This window comes from Ursus americanus, chromosome 30 (assembly GCF_024610735.1).
Source record: "Ursus americanus isolate L20-20 chromosome 30, mUrsAme1.1.p, whole genome shotgun sequence".
In the NCBI taxonomy this organism is placed as follows: domain Eukaryota; kingdom Metazoa; phylum Chordata; class Mammalia; order Carnivora; family Ursidae; genus Ursus; species Ursus americanus.
Genome location: NC_142156.1, coordinates 31,455,990 through 31,475,995, shown reverse-complemented (window position 1 = coordinate 31,475,995; position 20,006 = coordinate 31,455,990). Strand labels below are relative to the sequence as shown.

Genomic DNA, 20,006 nt, shown 5'->3' with positions numbered 1-20,006 from the left:
TCTGTCTTCCGGGGCCGGAACTATCGTAGTCGAGTCCCCGTTTTCCAGCCGGCAGAGTGAGAAGGAAGCAAAGACAAGACCGCGCACACCACTAAGAAAAGGAAGGGGCCGGGCCCTGCGCGCAGCATTTTGGGAACGCGTGGTATTCTGGGAGCGCGAGACCCGCCATTGGCTTGGCTCACGCCTTTGCAGTCGCTAGTTTTGCTGCCGTATCGGAAAGGAAGAGTAGGCCGGAGCCGGTGAGGTGAGGCTGGGGGCAGGCGAGGGTAGATCCGAAGCACCCGTGAGGGGTCTGGGGCTGGAGAAGGACTCGCTGCCGAGGAACTCTGGGAGGTTCGGGGAGGGAGAAGAGCGGGAAGCCGCGGTCAAACACCAGCGTTGCCTCACTAGCGCCTGGAAGTGAGTTCTCATTAGCTTTTCCCCAAAGTATATGCTCTTCGTTTTGCGTACGACTCCAGGCCATGTTTTTCCGCACATACAGGCAACGGTCTTGAAATCATTTCTGGCTGCCTCTTTCCCCCAAGTCCTTCCTATCTGGGTAATCTTTTTCAAAGTTGTTTGCATCACTGCCTCCATTCCCCTTTCAGGTACTGGTCCTCTCATGCTTTCCATATTGTTACAGAAGCTTTATCAAGTTTCCTTCTAAACTGCTTGAAAAAAAAAATAAACCGTGTTTGATCCATTTGTAAGTGCTGCTGCCTTTTTATCGGATCATTCCTTACCTATAATTCTGCGGTAGTTCCCCACTGTCTTCAGCATAAAATCCAAACTCCTAAGGCTCCTTCACCAGGGGAGCCTGTCTTTCCCAACCTCATGTTTGCCTCTTAAACACGACGTGTTCCAACCTTCATTCGTTGCTCATCTGGGAATGTGAAATCCGCTGCTTGTTCCTTTTATTTACATGAAATCAGGTGATTTCCCTGATAACGTTTTTCCTCCAAACATTTCCTGCTTATAGCACGTTGTCCCTTTGTGAACACTTTATTTTCTATTTAACCTTGAAGAAGTGGAGAATCAATGGGTACTTAATGAGTCGAATTAAATGCAGTGTCTTCTAGATTTGTCTGGATCCTTTGGTCTGTATCTGCATTGCCTGGTACTTTAGCCACTAGCCCAAGGCCATTGACCTCTTGAAATGTGGCCAATGTGACTGAGGGAGTGAATATTTAATATTCATTTTATTTCACTTTAAGTTTAGTTTAAATAGCTACGTGTGGACTGTGGCTACTCTATTGGACAGTCCAGGTCTATACTGTGGGCTCTGCAGTTGGTGTCACCTACAGCTGTGGGTTGGCAAATACATCGTAAGGCATGTACATTTCAATCCCCTGTCTCCCAACACACACACAGTATTGGTTACTGGTTATTTGATAAGGAGGCGTATGATTTCAGGGAGGAAGATGGAAGGTACTTTCTTCTCATCCCATTAGCTTTCCCTCTCCATTGTTCACCATCCCACACCTTGCATGTATTTGCCAAATGGGTTCCTCAGAATTAAACTCTTGTTTTTTCTGTGGAAAATGGCAGCTTTGCCATTCTAAGTTTTATGGAGTGTCAGGCCTTAAGGGAGGCATGATGTGTACCACATGACTTCCTCGGCCCTGAAGGATGAACTAACTTGTCTCTCTCACTGTAGAACTCCTTTCCTGCCAAGATGTCTATTGGTGTGCCGATTAAAGTCCTACATGAGGCTGAGGGTCACATCGTGACGTGTGAGACAAACACTGGTGAGGTGTATCGTGGGAAGCTCATTGAGGCGGAGGACAACATGAACTGCCAGGTATCCTGCTTTCCATGTGAGGTTATGGGGGAAGCTTGGGCCTCTCTTGGAGCACAGAAAGATAGTGATTGGAGATCTTTTTGAAGTTCTTTTCCTTGAACAGTTATTTATGGTGTGCCTAATGTGTGCCAGGCGCTGTTAATAGTTGCTGTAGATGTGGGCATAAATAAGAGCCATTTAGAAGTTTGGAATATTTACCTTTGTTTTCTCCATCCTATGATCATCTCCCATATTTTGGGGACTTGTTTAAAAGAAGTAGCACTACTCCCTTTGGTAGAATCTGTCAGGTTCACGGCCATTCTCCATTTGCCCCTACATGTTTGCGTAACTGCTTTGCAGTTAGTGGCATCTTCCACTCACATACCACTCACATACCATGTTTATTTTCCGTCTTTCTTGGAGGAGGAGTCTCTTTTGATTATAGCAACTACCTTGTGAGGTAAGCAGGTTCGGTGATAGTTTTGTCATCCATAAAATAGGGAGAATAAGATTAAAAGACTTCATCTACTAGGGCGCCTGGGTGGCACAGTCGTTAAGCGTCTGCCTTTGGCTCAGGGCGTTATCCCAGAACACTGGCTCCTCCTAGGAGCCTGCTTCTTCCTCTCCCACTCCCCCTGCTTGTGTTCTCTCTCTCTCGCTGGCTGTCTCTGTCAAATAAATAAATAAAATCTTTAAAAAAAAAAAAAGACTTCATCTACTGAATGTCCTTCTGCTAACAAACATTGGAGCAGCTTCCTCATACTGTGTCCTTCCCGTGGCACTATTTTGCATTTTGCTAAGAGTTACATGAGTTTGTGTAGCATTGCTTTGGCAAGGTGTATAAGCACACTTTCTCCTTTGTTCTTTAAATCATTAGTTAAGAACTTGGGCTTCAGAATCAGAGATGTGGATTTGGATCCTAATTATCTGACCTTGCTCAAGTTAATTGCTTCAGTTTCCTTGTCTCTAAAATGGGAATGGTGTTATTTTATGTCCTCTGAGACATAGTTGCCAAGGGAGAATTGTGCAAGAGGTTTATTGGGGGAAATGATGATGAAGGATATAGGAGAGGGAGTAGGAATAGCCAAGAGAGCTTTACAATCTGTACCGATCTGGTGCTGGTGAAAGGAGAGGGAAAAGACAGGATTGAGTGGGAAGAGCCTTAGACCACAGCATATCTCTGAGGAAGTCTCGGCCAGCAGGAGTTGCTCATTAGAAAAGTCTTGCATGGGGCAGAAATGGCCTGGCTCTAGGATCCCCACAGTCATTGGCTGGCAGCCTGGAGAGACAGTGCCTTCAGGGTGAATGCTGTGATGGTTCCCATAGGTGGCAGCTGGAAACTGTCAGCTCCCTGCATGCTTCATAGCCAGACGACCCTTGAGGGGAGATCTGAGCAGTGCATTCTGAAGACCGCCATAGGGATGGCACCCACATCTTGGGGCCGTTCTACAGATCAGATTAGTTACGTATCTGCAGCAGCTAGTTCCGCACCATGCACATTATACATGTCCACGTGTAGTTTCTGTTAACGTTTTCTAGGTGAGAAAACCGAAGGTCGGTCAGAAAAGGATAGTGACTTCCCTAAGATCACACTGCAGATCAGGAGTCCTATCTGTTGCTTTGCAGGGTTCACTTGTTTACTTGTGATCTTGCTGTAGCTTTGAGCATCATCTTCCTGCCAGGTTGACCGGTGGGGTCAGTTCCCTGGCTCAGGGAGATAGATATCTAGTGACTGCAGGTTTCTCTCTTCAGTGTTGATGCCATACAGGTAGATGGTGTGAGCTCTCTAAAGGTCCTGTGGGGCTTTGTTTACCTTGTCTTTGTAAGGCACCCCTGTCAGATCCAGTCCTCTGGTTTAAGGCATCCTCATCCATTTTGAGGTACTTTGTTTTGGTGAGTAGAATTCAAGGCTGGGGGTAAGGCATCTTAATGTGTTTATTCAGCTATTTGGACAACTTACTGAGTTTCCAGGGCCTTAGACTGCCCATTTGTAATGTGAGGGTGTCTGACCAGATGACATCGATGGTCTCTCAAATATAGCCAGTGTGATATAAAGCACACAGCTTGGTGATAGATCTGGAATCAGGTTGCAGCCCATTACCTTGTGTGACTTGGGTCAAGCTTTGGACCTCCGTCACCTTCTGTTCCCTTCTTTCTAAGTCAGGAATAAAAATAACACCTCAGCCTCAGCGTTATAGTGCGGAATAAATGAGTGAATGCATGTCATATGGGGGGAGCCAGTCACTTGCTTCTGGCTTATGTTAATCTGCTAAGACTGTCATAACAAAGTTTCACATTGGGTGGCTTAAACAAGCATATTTATTCCCTCAGCGTTCTGGAGGCAAGAGATTTGAGATCAAGGTGTCACAGGGTTGGTTCTTCTGAGGGCCATGAAGGAAGGATCTGTTCCAGGTCTCTCTCCTTCCTGTATCTTCACATGGTTTTCTTTCTATGTGGGTCTGTATCCTGATCTCTTATAAGGACACAAGTCACATTGAATTCAGGTCAGTTACCTCTGTAAAGATCCAGTCTCTAAATATGGTCACATTTTCAGATACTGGGGGGTTAAGACTTCAGCAGATGAATTGGAGACAGTTAGGATTCAACCCATAACACTGCCTGTGCCCAGATGCTGAGGCTTGGCTGGGTTTACCTGAGCCTGGCTCACTGAATGAAAACCAGCAGACTATGGCACAGATGAATATACTGCGGTACACCTAGCACAGTTCATTCACAGATCCCCAGGATGTGTAAGGCCAATGGCTCCTGCAGTTCCCACTGCTTTCCTTCCTTCCTGGCCCCAGTTAGTCTGTCCTTTGGGGGTGAAAGCATCCCCTTAGCACTTTCTAGCCTTTGCTAGAGGACAGCTGGAGTTTAGTGTTTGCCATTCGATGTTGGGTTTTAATAACTTTTGTTGTTTCTAAAGATTTATTTATTTTAGAGAGAGAGCATGTGCACTTGCAGGAGAGAGTGGGGGGAGGGGCAGAGGACGAGAGAGAATCCTGAAGCAGAATCTCAGCTGAGTGTGGAGCCTGACACGGGGTTCGTGTCACGACCCTGAGATCATGATCTGAGCTGAAATCAAGAGTTGGCTGCCCAACCGACTGAGCCACGCAGTGCCCCTATTTTTTATTATGAAAGTGTGGTGGGTCACACACTACGAAGATTTGGAGAACAGGTAAGAGTGTCTCACCGCAACCACAATTGGCATGGACTTTTTTTTTCCCCCTGGGAACGTGTCTTTGGTTTCTGGTATTTGCTTTTTACTCTGTTTGCTTTCAAAAAGAGTTGGAGGTGGGCGGGGGGGGGGGGAGTGCCTGGATGGCTCAGTTGGTTAAGCGTTTGTCTTTGGGTCAGGTCATGATCTCAGGTTCCTGGGATCGAGCCCCACATCGGGCTCCCTGCTCAGTGGAGAGTTTGTTTCTCCCTCTGCTCCCCCACTTGTTCTCTCTCTCTCACACACATGCGTGCTCGCTGTCTCTCAAATAAATAAATAAAATCTGTAAAGAAAAAGAAAAGTTAGAGGTGGTTTATAAAAAATCATATGATAAGGTAAAAATGGACAGATAGATCAGGGTGCAGGTAGCTTGGGGTAGACTATAAAATGAAGCCAGGCAGGCAATCTTAGTACCCAGCAATGTAAACCTGAACCCTTGTACGTTTAATAAAAGGATATTCTGTTCTAAGCTACTTAGAGGCCTGGCAGAGGGAAATCAGCAGTTCTAAGGTGCATAGTGTGCTCACGATAAAATACCAGTTGTATGGTTTTCCCTGGTGTTCAGATGTGGGAGACATTTTTTCCCCTGGGCCCTGATGAAAGAGATGCAGTCTGATACTATTAGATAATGTCATCACCAACATCCCCATACAAAATACATCTTTTTGAGTTCCTCTGATATTTTTAATGTAGCCTGTTACCACAGCCCTTTTTTGACAATGCAGATGTCATCTATGCAAGCATTAATCCTAGGATGAAGTCCTTGAGATGGTGCTCATAGGGTCAGAGGGTGTAGATATTTCTTTGCATCCTAGGTTTGGCTGGGAAGGCAGGGGGTCTTGTCCTCCCGCTCTGTACCGCACAGCTGCAAGGCAGACATAATCTGTGAGCCAGTGCTGTAGGATGTGGCATCATCTATAGGTGACAGAGCCCTGCAGGTGCTGCTGCGAGCATCTCCTGAGGGCCCTGTGGCTCTCCATGTGGTTTTCTTGAGCTGATTTTTGTTTGTAGCAGAGATGGGACTTGATGGAGGAGTGTATCACATCTCTTGCCCAACCTGAGTATGGATGATTTAAAACTAGAGGTCCCCAAATGGGGTAGTTTCTGTTCTTGGTTATGTGTAATTACCATGGTTTTGAAGCATCCTGTTTTTATTGAATGTCAACGAGGGAATGAAGGGGGTTTTCTTCAAAATAAAAAACATACATATTTCTTAAGAAAGAATACTTCTAGTCAGATATTTGATAAAATATTAAAAACCAAAAAGGAGCTTTAAGGTGAGGAATTATGAGTAGAAATAAGCACATTATTTTGATCTTACAGACTAGCGTATATTTATGTAACCTTTTGGGGGTAACTTTTATGGCTGTGGATTTTATTAGGTATCCAGTGTGAAGGGTTCCTGGAGGTTCTCTTGTAGCGTCTTAGTGAATACTACAAGTGTTCTCCTAGCTCAGCAGTATTCAGACATTTAGGCCATCTCATAATATTTTTATGATGAAAGTTTACTGTATTTAAGCATATAAATAGTTTTTGCAAGTCAAAAATGTTAATTTCCCAATTAAAAGGACCCAAGTCATAAAATGGCTAATTAACAGAAGAAAAATATGTAAAATGGACATTTAACATACAAAAATAATGGCCTTATTAATATTTAGACATGCAAATTGGGAAACAGTAAAAATTTCTAAACTTACAAGATAACAAAATAAAATTAGTAATTCTACCAAGGGTTCCTTACTAGTCCGGTAGTAGAAGGATTGTTAAATCCTTTCTGGAAAACACATTTAACATACGTCAACATAGAAAAGTTCCTGCCCTTTGGTGCTGTAGTTCTACTTCTAAAAATCATTTCTAGTGCAGTGCTGTTTTTATTTTTATTTTTTTCTTAAGATTTATTTATTTATTTTAGGGCACGAAGGTGGGGAGGCAGAGGGAGAGGAAGAGAGAGAAAATCCCAAGCAGACTCCCTGCTGAGCATGGAGCCCCACACAGGGCTAACGCAGGACTTGATCCCTCAAAGCCTAGGTCTGACCTGAGCTGAAACCAAGAGTCAGACACCTAACTGACTGAGCCACCCAGGCGCCCCTGCAGTGCTGTTTTTAACGATGAAAACCTAAAAATAGCAAACATTTCTAATGAGTTAAATAAATTATGATTAAACAAATTAAGGTACATTACAAAGAATATTATTCATCCAGCCAAGTATCATGGAAGAATATTTAATGTCATGGGAAAATGCTGTTGACCTAAGTGGGGAAAAATACTAAACTCCACACTATGTTCCTAGTTTTATAGAAGTAAAGCCAAATTATATAAAAATGCATTAAGTTTTTGAGCAAAACCAAAGTGAGTAGTTATCTTTTTTTAATTAATGGGATTAAATGGGATTAAAAACATTTTTTTAAGTTTTTATTGATACATATCATGATTTTATTGATGTGTGTGTGTATACATATACATATATGTATGTATGTATGTATGTATGTATGAGGTTTGGCTGGGAAGGCAGGGAGTCTTGTCTTCCTGCTTTGTACCCCACAGCTGCAAGGCAAGCATAATCTCCTAGCCAGTGCTATAGGATGTGGCATTATCTATAGGTGACAGAGCCCCAATAAATAAATACATATGTCTTTTTTAAATTAATTTTTAATTTTTTTTTTAGTAATCTCTATACCCACCTTGGGGCTTGAACTCATGACCCTGAGATCAAGAGTTCCATGCTCTTCCGACTCAGCCAGCCAGGTGCCCCATGGGGGATTAAAATGTTTGTGGAAAAAATAAAACCTTTTTTTTCCACTTTATAAGTTAAAATATGTTTTAAGTTTATGATCATGAAGCACAGTAAAGATTATTTAAAAAGAAGAGGGTATGCAGCTAGTAGGTAAAGTCCTGGGGTTCTGATACACAGTGCAGTAATTAGAGGCAACAAAACTATTACAAGCATTAAACTTGCTGAAATACAGGATCTTAGTTGTTCTCATCACTAGAAGAAATGACAATTATATGACGTGATAGAGAAGTTAATGCTACAGTGGCAGTCATTATAATATAAATGTATCAAATTAGTATACTGTATACTTTAAGCTTACACAATGTTATATATCAGTTATATCTCAATAAAACAAAAAGACTCCAAAAATTAGATAAAAGAAAAGGGTAAATGGTCAAACCCAAAACTTCACTTCTTAAAGCAGCATAATCCTTGGAAATTTTGGTGGGAGAGAGTGGCGGAGTTCAGAGACTCTGCTGGAGCCAGAATGGTGCTTTTGGGGCCTTAGCGTAACCACCCCATCACTGACTGGACTGTTCAAACCCTATTTTTTTGTTTATAGAATAATGGTCTATGGGAAAATGGCCTGTGCATGATTTCTTTCTGTAAAAATGATAACCTGAGAGAAGCCCTCACATGACTCAGAAAACTGCGGTCTCTAGCTAGAATGAAAAAGTACTTATCTGTATGTTATCTATATATGCAGTGTTTTCCTCTCTGTACCATTCAATTGGGGGAATCATGTATTGCACTTAGTTATCAGCTTGCTTTGTGCTTCTTTAGTCTGGGACAGTTCTTCTGCTTTTGCTTTTCATAGCATTGTCATTTTTTAAGAATAATGACCAGTTACTTGTTTTAGAATGTCTTTTAATTGGGGTTTCTCTGGTGTTTCCTCATGATTGGATTCGGGATTTGTTTTTGTTTGTGTTGTTTTGGCTGTTACTGTGTACGTGATGACTTCTCCTCGGGGTGTCACTAGGAGGCCCAAAACACTTGTTTGCCCCTTGTTGGTGATGTTAACCTTGATAATTTGGTTGAAGCATTGTGTGGTCTCTCCACTGTACGTTCTTTTTCCTTTAGCAACTAATAAGAATTTTGCGAAGGACGTTCTTTAAGTAAATATCTTGTGAGTATTCTGTTTCTCATCACCCCCTCCACCACCCCCCCATTTAGCATCCAGTGAAGGTTCTTGCTTGAATCTTTTTACCATTATGGTTGCAAAAGAATTTTTTTTTTTTTTTACTTTTTAAGATTTATTTATTTATTTGAGAGAGAGTGAGCGAGTGCCAGGGTGGGGAGAGGCAGAGGGAGCGGGAAAGAGAATCTCAAGCAGACTCCACTGAGTGGGGCTCAATTTCACGACCCTGAGATCACGACCTGGGCCGAAACCAAGCGTCTGTTGTTTAACCCACTGTGCCACCCAGGCGCCCCAGAATGGTTTTTGTTTTTAACTCCATCATTCTTTCTGTATTTACTAGGTCTACAATATGGAAGAGCCTTCACTTATTCCCCATTTATTCATTCATTTATTATCAGTATAGGCTCATGAGTTTCTGTTTCATTAAATGGGTTATAATTTGTTACTATTATTATTTTGATTGATTTATCCCAGATTTGTCCAGAAGCTGACTCCTTTTGTGTCCTTTTGGTGTCCCCTGGCCATTTTGGGGGAGCACATCCTTAACCTTCTGGAATAAGATGTTTGTTGCAGGCTCATCTTTTATAAAACTTTCCTAACCCAGCTCTGGAATCAGCCATTTCTTCAGGTAGCCATGGTTTCTTTTTGGTTGGGAGTAGAATTTAAAAACCAAGATCTGGATATTATTTAATATTTTAAAAGTCTTAGTTTAACTTGTCAAGCTAAGATCTGTCTCCAAAAGGCTATGTGCTTAGTAGTACCAGAAATTTCCATTCATGGGGTGCCTAGGTGGCGCAGTCGGTTAAGTATCCCATTCTTGGTTTCGGCTCAGCTCAGGTCATGATCTCAGGGTCATGAGATCAAGCCCCATGTCAGGCTCTGCACTCAGGGGTGGGGGGGGGTTTCTGCTTGAAGATTCTCTCCCTCTGCCCCTCCCCCCTACCCTTTGAGCGTGTGCACTCTCTCTCTTTCTCTCTCTAAAATAAATCACTTAAAGGGGGGGGAAAAGTTGCACCAGAAACTGCCATCCATTGCATGCTTATTCTGTACCAGGCACTGTGCTAGTGTTTTTTATGTACAATAGATCTTTCATTTATCACAGGACCTCTCTGAGGACAAGCTTCCAGATGCCCAGGGTGGCCAAGCATGGAAGAAGCAGATCTAAACCCAAGTCTCTGAGTCCCAAATCTCTGATCTCAACCATAGTCTCTGAAGATGAGGTGTATAGTAAACCTTCTAGGTCGTGTTGCTTCTGGAAGTGTCAGACCCTCATTCTGACTGTCAGATTTCAGGCAAGAAGATGAGTAGAAGGGATCAGAACAAAAGAGGGAGGCTCTGCTATTAATGGTAGGGTAGGGGAGCATAGGGGAGGGTACCACACACATTCGTTGAGCACTTGCTGTGTGCCCCACAACAGGGATGTTGTGATTGATGACCCCAGAGCACCCCAGCATTGCTTTACAGCCCTGGAGGTAGTGCTCTCCTCTTGGCCCTGTTTGTGTGAGGAAATTCCCACAGTTTTGATTGTACTAAGATCTTCTGTCTCCCCAACAAGATGTCATTTCAGTTGGGCACCTGGTTTATGCTACCTATGTTTCATTATGGCTGTTTGGGAAAGTGGAAAAGTTGAATGAAGTGGGTGTTCCTACCTGACTTCACTGAAACCTAGTTCACTCAAGTTGTTGCCTTTGGCTTATGATGCAGACATAGCTTGGGCTTATTAACAAGCTGTGCAGGTGGGCGGGACTGTGGGGCTTTATACACAGTGCAGCCATTTCTCTGCTGGTGCTGCAGGGGAGCGCATGAGAACAGTAGCCGATCTGGTCATAATTAGGGTTATCATAGGAATCAGTTGATGCTGGACCCTTTCCTGCTTCAGCCAGGACACATCCATTTGTGAAAACAGTTTGTCTTGTTGATCTCACAGAATACCCTCTGTCAGGGATTCTCAAAGTGGGTTGGGGAGGTCGTAGCAGAGGAAGGGGTGAGATGTACTGGAATGTGCTGGAGGAGAAGTAGCTTAGCAGTAGCACAGCCTCCAAAACAGATGTCTTGACTGTCATTTAGATTCACTGTTTACTGAGCTTCTAATATATGCTCGGTAATAGGAACAGCATTTAGACAAACTTGTCTCATTTAATTTGCTCCTTAACTTTTTGAGGAGGTAAGTGGTGATCTGATGTATGGGTTTACAGTTAGATACATCTGGGTCAGGTGCCGTGTAGGCCACACAGGCAGTGTGACCTTAGGCAGGAGAATAGAGAGTGGGTAAGAGCCTGGCCTCGAAGGACAGGCCTGCCTCTGGTGGCTGTGCCTCTTCATCTCTAGTGGGGATGGCAATGATATCTATCTTGTAGAATTGTTTGATTTACAGGAGTTATGGTGTGAAATTGCCTGTGATACTAGCAAGTGTTCAATAAAAGTCGGCTTTGTTAATCTTACTTCACGTTCAGTTGTGGCACTGGAAGTTATGGTACTCTTTTTGTTTTTTATTTTATTTTTTTTTTTATTTTTTATTTTTTTAAAGATTTTATTTATTTATTTGACAGAGATAGAGACAGCCAGCGAGAGAGGGAACACAAGCAGGGGGAGTGGGAGAGGAAGAAGCAGGCTCATAGTGGAAGAGCCTGACGTGGGGCTCGATCCCGTAACGCCGGGATCACGCCCTGAGCCGAAGGCAGACGCTTAACCGCTGTGCCACCCAGGCGCCCCCTGTTTTTTATTTTAATTTGAGAGAGAGACTGAGCACAAGCGGGGTGGGGGGGCAGAGGGACAAGCAGACTCCCTACTGGAAGAGGAGACCGATGCGGGGCTTGATCCCAGGACCCCAAGATCATGACCTGAGCTGAAGTCAGACACTGACTGAGCCACTCAGGTGCCCCCAGAGGTTATGGTATTTGAGGCAAGAACAGGATGGCAAGGACCTGTGTGGAAGATTGTTAAGAAACTGGGGATGTTGAGCCTGGAACAAAAGATTATGGGAAACTTGAGCCCTGTTACCTCTGAGGGTGGAACGGGGCAGTGGGTTGAAGCTCTACAAACCATTCCAACTGCACAGATACAGCGAGGATGGCCCTAGAGCACTAGTCTTTTTGCAAACTGGGTGCTCAAGCAGAGACTGGGTGGCCGGTTAGCACTTTGAAGAAAAGAGTGAGTATAAGGTGACAACAAGCCAGTCAGAAATCTGGGGAGAACCCCTCTCTCTACAGTGTGGTCTTTGACCTATTCTGAATAAATTATATACAGTTTCATCCAGAACACTCAAAATAAGCTACTTTTTGTGGTAAACGTGGTGCCTGTTGAGGTTGGCACTGGCAGGTTTGGGTCCCCTTCCTATGCCAAGCCTGTCTGCTGGCTCGTCTCACCTCTGTGCTCCCTGTCTCTCCATCCCACAGTTTATCCATGTTGGCATATTGATCTTTCCAAAGATCAGTGCTACCTTAATCCTATCCACTCTCCCTCTGTCCGCAAATGAGTGACCCCCATAGTCTCCCAAGATGATAACTTTGTCTCCTCTCCCACTTGCTCTGCTCCAGTCCTTGTATCCTATAGGTTCTTGCCCAAGTGTCCGGTCCCTCGGTGCAGGCTCTTGCCTCACACCTCTCCCAATATTCTGAGCCCTTTGTACAGGCACTGCCACCTATAGCTTTCAGTCCCTAGTCATTGAAGCTAGAGGGGCTCTGTCCCACCTTTTGAATGTGCACTGTGAGAGGATAAGAGCTGCCTCTGGTTCACACTCGCGACCTTCATGGTGCCTTTGCAGTGTGTGTGCCAGGCAGATGCAGGACAGGACAGGGTTTGGACAAGCAGTTGAAAGCTGTTTCAATTAGAGTTTTTCCACCGTTGAGAACCTTTCACCTGCTGGCAAGGGAGGCAGTATAGTAGAGTTAGGGCTCTGGAGTCAGGCCAGCTGGATTTGAGTCTGGATCCTATCATTCTGGCTGTTGGACTTTGGACAAGTGCTTTAGGGTTTTTTAATCTGTAAAAAATGGGAATACCCATAACCTATCCACGAGGTGCTGTGAGGACCAAATATGTAAAGTGCTATGCCTGGCTCCTTTATTTCATGATGTTAGTTTGTGCCTTTGTAGACTTCCCCTACCACCAGCCGAGGTTCCCCCTCTTTGTGTGCCCTTGTTCTCTGCTGGTGCTGTTGGCCCTTACTGATGAGCTGGTGATTCCCTTCCAGATGTCCAACATCACAGTCACATACAGAGACGGTCGAGTGGCACAGCTGGAGCAGGTGTACATCCGTGGCAGCAAGATCCGCTTTCTAATTTTGCCTGACATGCTGAAAAATGCGCCCATGTTAAAGAGCATGAAAAATAAAAACCAAGGCTCAGGGGCTGGTCGGGGAAAAGCTGCTATTCTGAAGGCCCAAGGTATGTGCTCCTCTTGCACTGGTTTTAACATATGTGTTGGTCCTGTATCTTTTAGGAAAGGGCCCTGTCAATTCCCTGGGCATAGGGGTGGACTTGGACTTCAGCCATCTCCACACACCGCCACCCTGCAGTCTTGGGGCCCCCGCTGTGAGCGGCTGGGGGCTTTGTCATGTCTTCTCTGTCTTGCCTCGCCTGATCACATTCATAGGGCCTATGCAAAATCCAAAGTGCCTCCTTAGAAAGAAGAAGGGGACTCCTATCTTAAATGAGAGAGTGGATAAGTCTCCTATACTGAATTTCTAGGAGGCCCCTTTGTTTCCAGAAATTCTGCCCGAGAAGTCTGGGGGAGGCTTGCTCTGAGCAAGGGTATTGTGGTGTGGATTAGCTGACCCCTGAAGCAGTGGGGCAACAGTTCCCAGAGAGCTGGGGGAGTTTATTGACATCCAGCATAAGTGGGGGGAAATGCTGACGGTAGGGATCCATTTTCATATAAGAAATAAGCAGGTTTAAGCCATCTTTACCCATTAAAGGGACTGGACTTCTGTTTTCAAATATTCTTATATTTGAAAATAAATCCTTCCTTTTAGAATGTCCCCAGTGATCCAGTGACCTTCCTTAGTCTGGCCTTTCTTTTGGATTAGCCCAGTCAGAGGTTTTATCTTTGGGTCCGTGAAAAGCTCTGCCATGTTGAATATCCAGGAAGCAAGTGCATTCATAGAAAATACCTGAGTATCGGTTAAGATTTACAGTGCGGGGAAGTCACTGGATTCTCTGTCAGTATCTTTTGTTGCTGTGCATATTTTATACATGAGGTAGTTTTTGAGTTTAAAGGTGCAATAGAGTAATCCTTGAAGAGGTCCTTCAAAAAAACTAATCGGAGAATCTCCTTGCCCTTCGCAGGTAAGTGGCATTTGTAGAACCGTAGGCTCTGGACCTTTTGTTGTGGTGAAGGAATGGTTTTCAGGAATACTGGTTTTCCTACTAGAACTGCTGTTCTCTCTGCTTTCTCGGGGAAGGGCTGCCCTCATTGTCACTGTGTAACTGCACCATCTTGTCTAATAAAAGGTGCAACCCAGTAGCTGTGCACTAGAAGGCACTTGGCAGTGCGTTTGGCACTGAGTTTCCCCGGGCCCAAGCCATCTGCGCCCCCATCAGTCCCTTGCTCTGGTTCTTTCCAGCAAGTGGCTGGGCTCTTGCATGACTTTCCTCCATCTTCAAGGGGGTCTGTAAGAGGAAAGACGGGTCAGACTTCAATTAATAGCCTTCAGAACATTTTCACCTGTCCTTCAAAGCCACTGGTCCTCTCCTGGAACTCTTGGAGTCACAGAGAACAGCAACTTGTATGCCTTTTGTATGGGGAGTGGTTTTATTTGTTTGTTTTGCTATTATGAAACATTTTATATTACAGAATAGCTCAAAAAATAATAAAACCTGTTACCCAGATTTAACAGATGTTTAGTATTTAACTATTTGTTTCAGAATTTTAAGCGTGAATTAAGTTCGTCTGTTGTGTTTTATTAGCTCACCATAGGCCAGCGCTGGGAATTCATCTTTTCTCTGGTTCTCAGGCTTGCTCCCCAAACCACCTTAGCTCTCAACACCTGACTCCCAGCCTCACGGTGAGAGCGATGCTGAACCGGAAGGCAGGAGTTTTGGAAGGCACTCCAGCTCTGATGCCAGCCACAAGTCCCCATGCAATGAGGAAATGCCATGGGGTGGGCATGGTGCTGGACCAGGTGGCCTTTCAGGTCCCTTCCCGTGCCAGAGTCCAAGGGCTCTGGCTGCTCCATGGCGTGAGCATTCGCTGACTGCACTGACCTGGCCTTGTCCTTTCTTTCCCACCTTTCAGTGGCTGCGAGAGGAAGAGGACGTGGAATGGGGCGTGGAAACATTTTCCAGAAGCGAAGATAAATGTATCTGTTGAACAGAACTTTGCCGTTATTTTTTCCTTCAGGTTATCTGGATTCAAGGGGGTGTGTGCTTATGTATATGTTCTAGCTTTTCTTTTGACATCTTTCTCTTTAGATCAGGGGAAATGTGAAACTAAATAAATATGATGGTCTTTTTTGTTGTTTTTCTTTTTTTTTTTTTTAAGATTTATGTATTTGAGAGGGAGAGGGAGCATGCTGGGGGTGCAGAGCAGAGGGAGAGGGAGAGAAAAACCCAAGCAGGCTCCATGCTGAATGCTGAGCTGGTTGCAGGGCTCAGTCTCACAACCCTGAGATCAGAACCTGAGCCAAAACCAAGAGTCGGACACTTAACCAACTGAGCCACCCAGGTGCCCCCTGTTTTTCTTTTTGAAAAAATAAGGACTGTGTGTTCATTTTGGAGTTTGGTGTTCTGTTTGCTTTGGCAGCAGGTTAAATTTAACACCCAGGAAGATACCCTGGGAGAATGCCAGTACTTTGAAATAGCACAGTTATTGATAAGAATTTAAGCTACCGTTCCAGGCCAGTTGCTGGTTAAACTCTCGGAAAAACTCCAAGAACACACAGATGTCTCATTGGTCTTCAGACACAAGCATTTGTATGGTGCTTTGTTCAGGTAATCTTTGTGGAGATATCATCAGCTCAGCTTAAACAACACAGCATGGGTGCTCTTGGCCCATGAAAAAGTCCACCATTCTGATCTTTGTAGCCTGGAAACCCTAGTGGTTTAGCATTTGGCAAAAGTAATCTAATATTAAAAGATAATTTAGGGAATCCTAGTGGCCAACATCTGTGGCTCCTACGCTGGCTTCATAGCAGTTTTGTGGTGATTTGTGGGGGCAGATTCTTATGCATTTGTCAGAGCATCTCAGCATGCAATGGCACAGTCATGGCTTTTAATGTAGCAGAGATAGGGCAAGGTATGCGAAGTGAATAACTGACAAAAACACAGAAATTGGAAAAGCAGACTTGAAGTCAAGTACTGAAAAGAGGTCTTGTCACAGGTTCAGTATAGGATGAGCTACAGCAAAAACTATTAAGAGGAATAGGGATTGATTAATTGCCCTTAGAATATTGCTCATGGGACACATTTTTCAAGTAGTAAAAGAAGAAGAACACCCAACACATCTGTTAACTAGGCATGAAGTAGGAATTTTCTAACAAGTTTTGCCTTATAATCATGACACTACCACAGTGTAACAGACCTTGCATTATTCTTGTAAAAAAGAACTAAGGAATAGCATCAGTGTTGGTCAGATACTGCAGGCTCGTAAATAAGGCTTCAGAGACCTATCCCCCAGAGCAGCCTCTGCACCTCTTGCTCCAGCAGTCTCAGCTCCTCTGACACATTGGGATGAACACTAATGGCCCTGCAGGCTGTACTACCCCAGTGGAGGGGCTCCTGGACTGGGGACCGTTTCAAATGAACTTCATGTGAATGGAGTTAGAGTTCATTTGTTTGAAGTTTGACCAAGAGTTAATGTGTTGTTTCTGAGAAGAAAAGAAACTTGTGCATTGAGTTACATATGGAGTGGAATTTCTCTAAAGTGTTTTAAGTGGAATTCTTTGAGGTAGACATTGTGATATCCACTACCCTCTTCCCTGCCTGTGACCTTGATTTACAGACATTGATTTATTGGCTTATTATTAATGAACACTATTGAATTATTACTATAGTGAGTGAGAGCAGTAGTTTTCAACATCAATTTAGGAATATTGTTAGAAATGAAGATTCCAAGGCCCTACCCTTAGGGATTATTGATTAATTGGTCTGGGGTGGGGCCCAGGGATCCGCATTTTAAGCAATGCCCTTGCCCCCCAAGCTAGGTAGATCTGATTGAGTAGACCTGTGGCCACATTTTGATATCCTGGACTAGAATATGTTATTTTAGCATGGTCACTGCTTAAATTATACTTTTATAGTAAACAGGACTGTAATAACACATTATACTTAACACATAAATGGCATCCTAGATCTAAAAATCTGACCGGATATGGTTTTACCTTGGGAAACATGCAGGAATACCAGTCTTGCATGCTTCTGCACGCAATAAAAACTAGCTGTAATCCTACCTAGATCCTGAAAAGTGGAGTTCCCATTTATGGGTTTGTTTTTAATTAAATGTGCACAGTAAAAATTTGGAAACTTTTAAAATATTTTTTATAAAGATTTTATTTAGGGGGCGCCTGGGTGGCTCAGTCCGTTGGGCATCTGCCTTCAGCTCAGGTCATGATCCTAGGGTCCTGGGATCAAGCCCTGTGTCAGGCTCCTGCTTGGTGGGGAGCCTGCTTCTCCCTCTCCTCCCTGCTCTTGCTCTCACTGTCTCTGTCTCTCTAATAAATAAATAAAATCTTTAAAAAAAAAAAGATTTTATTTATTCATTTGAGAGAGCACAAGGGGCGGTCAGAGGGAGAGGGAGAAGGCGGCTCATTGTTGAGCCGTGAGCCTGATGTAGGGCTCAATTCCAGGATCCCGCGATCATTACCTGAGCCAAAGGCAGACTCTAAGCTGACCCACACATGTGCCCCCAAAATTTGGAAACTTTTAAAAACAATATATTAACAAAATAGGTTTGTAAAAACTTTTATATCCTTCATTTTAGGAAGAAAATCTGTTATTTTGCATTGAAAAAGCAAATAGATCTGCGAGGTTTATTATGAAAAGCAGCAACCCTCCTACCCTGTCTGTCCTTCCCCATTTTCCCTGCTTCATGGTATTCCCTTTAAACTTGGCTGGTAAGTTTGTATTTGTCACCAGGTCTCAATTTAAATATGTGCATAATTGTTTATTGATGTTTGCATTGTAGACATCATCATTTGACTTCTCTCCCTGCTGCCAGCCATGCATGTACTCCCCATCACCCATCTCCCTGATATAATTCTAGCTAGATCATATATTAAGTGTTTACATTATTATGACTGGGTATTTAAATCACAGGTGAGGGGCACCTGGGTGGCACAGCGGTTAAGCGTCTGCCTTCGGCTCAGGGCGTGATCCTGGCGTTCTGGGATCGAGCCCCACATCAGGCTCCTCTGCTATGAGCCTGCTTCTTCCTCTCCCACTCCCCCTGCGTGTGTTCCCTCTCTCGCTGGCTGTCTCTATCTCTGTCGAATAAATAAATAAAATCTTTAAAAAAAATAAAATAAATCACAGGTGAGCCATGTAGTAGATGAGGTTACCTTCCTACAAAACTTTCTTTTCCCTAGAGTTAGTAATCCTCTTGCATTTTTATTAGCTATTAGCTTAGTTTTCTGTCCACTTGTCACTAATTCAACCCAAATTCTCTAACGACATTAACACATCATCTATTTTATCAATTTCTTGACCTGTCCCTATCTGGATTGGCTCTCCCTTATGCTTACTATATTGCTGTCATCGTGGGCTCTCCCCTGCTGAGGCTCCTGTTTTCTGTGTCCTCTTTTCCCTTTGGTCTATTACCTCATCCTGGTGGAGTGCTTGCAGTAAAAGAGCTGCATGGAAAGTAGTTTGAGCGAATCGCATGTCTACAAAATGTCTCATTCTCTCATACTTGATTGGGTGTGAAATTCCAGCTTGGAATTTATTTTCCTTTACAATTTTGAAGGCATTGTTACTTTTCACCTACCATCTAGTGTTGCTGTTAGAGGAGTCAAGCCATTCTGAGTGCCGATTCTTTGTATGTGACTCTCTCCCTTCTGTCACTGGTGTTCTAAGATTTCACAGTGGCATGCCTTGGTGGAGGTCTGTTTTCATGCATTGTGCCAGAATGGACTCTGATCCTTCACTTCTGGGAAACTTTCTTGAATTCGTTGTTAATGATTTTCTTCATTTAGTTTTCTGGCTTTTCTTTCCTTTCCTTCCTTCCTTCCTTCCTTCCTTCCTTCCTTCCTTCCTTCCTTCCTTTCTTGATTTTATTTATTTGACAGAGACAGCGAGAGAGGGAACACAAGCAAGGGAGTGTGAGAGAGAGAAGCAGGCTTCCCACCGAGCAGGGAGCCCAATGCAGAGCTTGATCCCAGGACCCTGGGATCATGACCTGAGCCGAAGGCAGATGCCTAATGGCTGAGCCACCCAGGCGCCCCTAGTTTTCTGGCTTTTCTTTATGGAATTCCTGTTCTTCAGATATTGGATCTCCTGGACTTATCTCTGTTTTTCTTATTTTTTCTGTCCCTACCACCTCCCATTTTCTTGTCCTTTTGATCTCCTTTATGGAAGATTTCCCATTGATTCTCTTAAGTGTTCCTTTTTTTTTTTTTTTTTAATTAGGACCTCGTTCCATGGTTGTAATATCTTATCTCTGAGAACATTAATATGCTTTGTTGAAGCTTTCATCTCTCTGCGTGATGTTTTCTTTCCCCTTTTTGGTTTGCTTTTAGTCTTTCATGTTATAGACTTTCCTTAGCTGCCTGGCAATCATTGGTAGTCTGCTTATATTTACAGGTGTGATATTAAGAAGAATATGTGTTTCCAAGATGAGCTGATTGAACTTTTTTGGCAAATCCCTAATGTCCATACTACATTTAGGACTTTCCTCTTGGACTGGTCAGGTTCCCTGGAGGAAACTTCCAGTCTCATGTCTGGAGGGTTTACCTTGAACTGTTGCTGGCCTTGTGGGAGCTCAGTGAAGGAAGAGGGCTAGGGAGCTTCAGCATTCTGGTATGCCCAGATTCACTTGGCTTCCAGGTCTGTGGGAAGGCCTTCTACTCCAGAAACCCACCCCCTCTAGAGAAAAAGCTTCCAACTTTTTTCCAAAGTTGGGGAGGAACAGTCTCAAGATCACATGGAGGTCTGAATATTGATGCACATTCTCTGTTTTTAAAACTATTTTG

The 20,006-nt window shown here is 43.8% G+C and overlaps 1 protein-coding gene across 1 annotated transcript; it reads left to right on the top strand.

Annotated features, from left to right (window-relative positions):
* Positions 1-97: 97 nt before the first annotated feature.
* SNRPD3 (small nuclear ribonucleoprotein D3 polypeptide) lies at positions 98-15,336 on the top strand. Its single transcript, XM_045802480.2, has 4 exons — positions 98-244; positions 1,637-1,780; positions 13,077-13,269; positions 15,119-15,336. The coding sequence occupies exons 2-4, from the start codon at positions 1,655-1,657 to the stop codon at positions 15,178-15,180; spliced, it is 381 nt and encodes a 126-aa protein (XP_045658436.1). The 5' UTR covers positions 98-244; positions 1,637-1,654; the 3' UTR covers positions 15,181-15,336.
* Positions 15,337-20,006: the final 4,670 nt, after the last annotated feature.

Coding starts and splice junctions, on each gene's coding strand:
- SNRPD3 (XM_045802480.2), top strand. CDS start 1,655: ATGTCTATTGGTGTGCCGATTAAAGTCCTACATGAGGCTGAGGGTCAC. Junction 1,781..13,076: donor AGGACAACATGAACTGCCAG/GTATCCTGCTTT, acceptor ATTCCCTTCCAG/ATGTCCAACATCACAGTCAC. Junction 13,270..15,118: donor TGCTATTCTGAAGGCCCAAG/GTATGTGCTCCT, acceptor CCCACCTTTCAG/TGGCTGCGAGAGGAAGAGGA.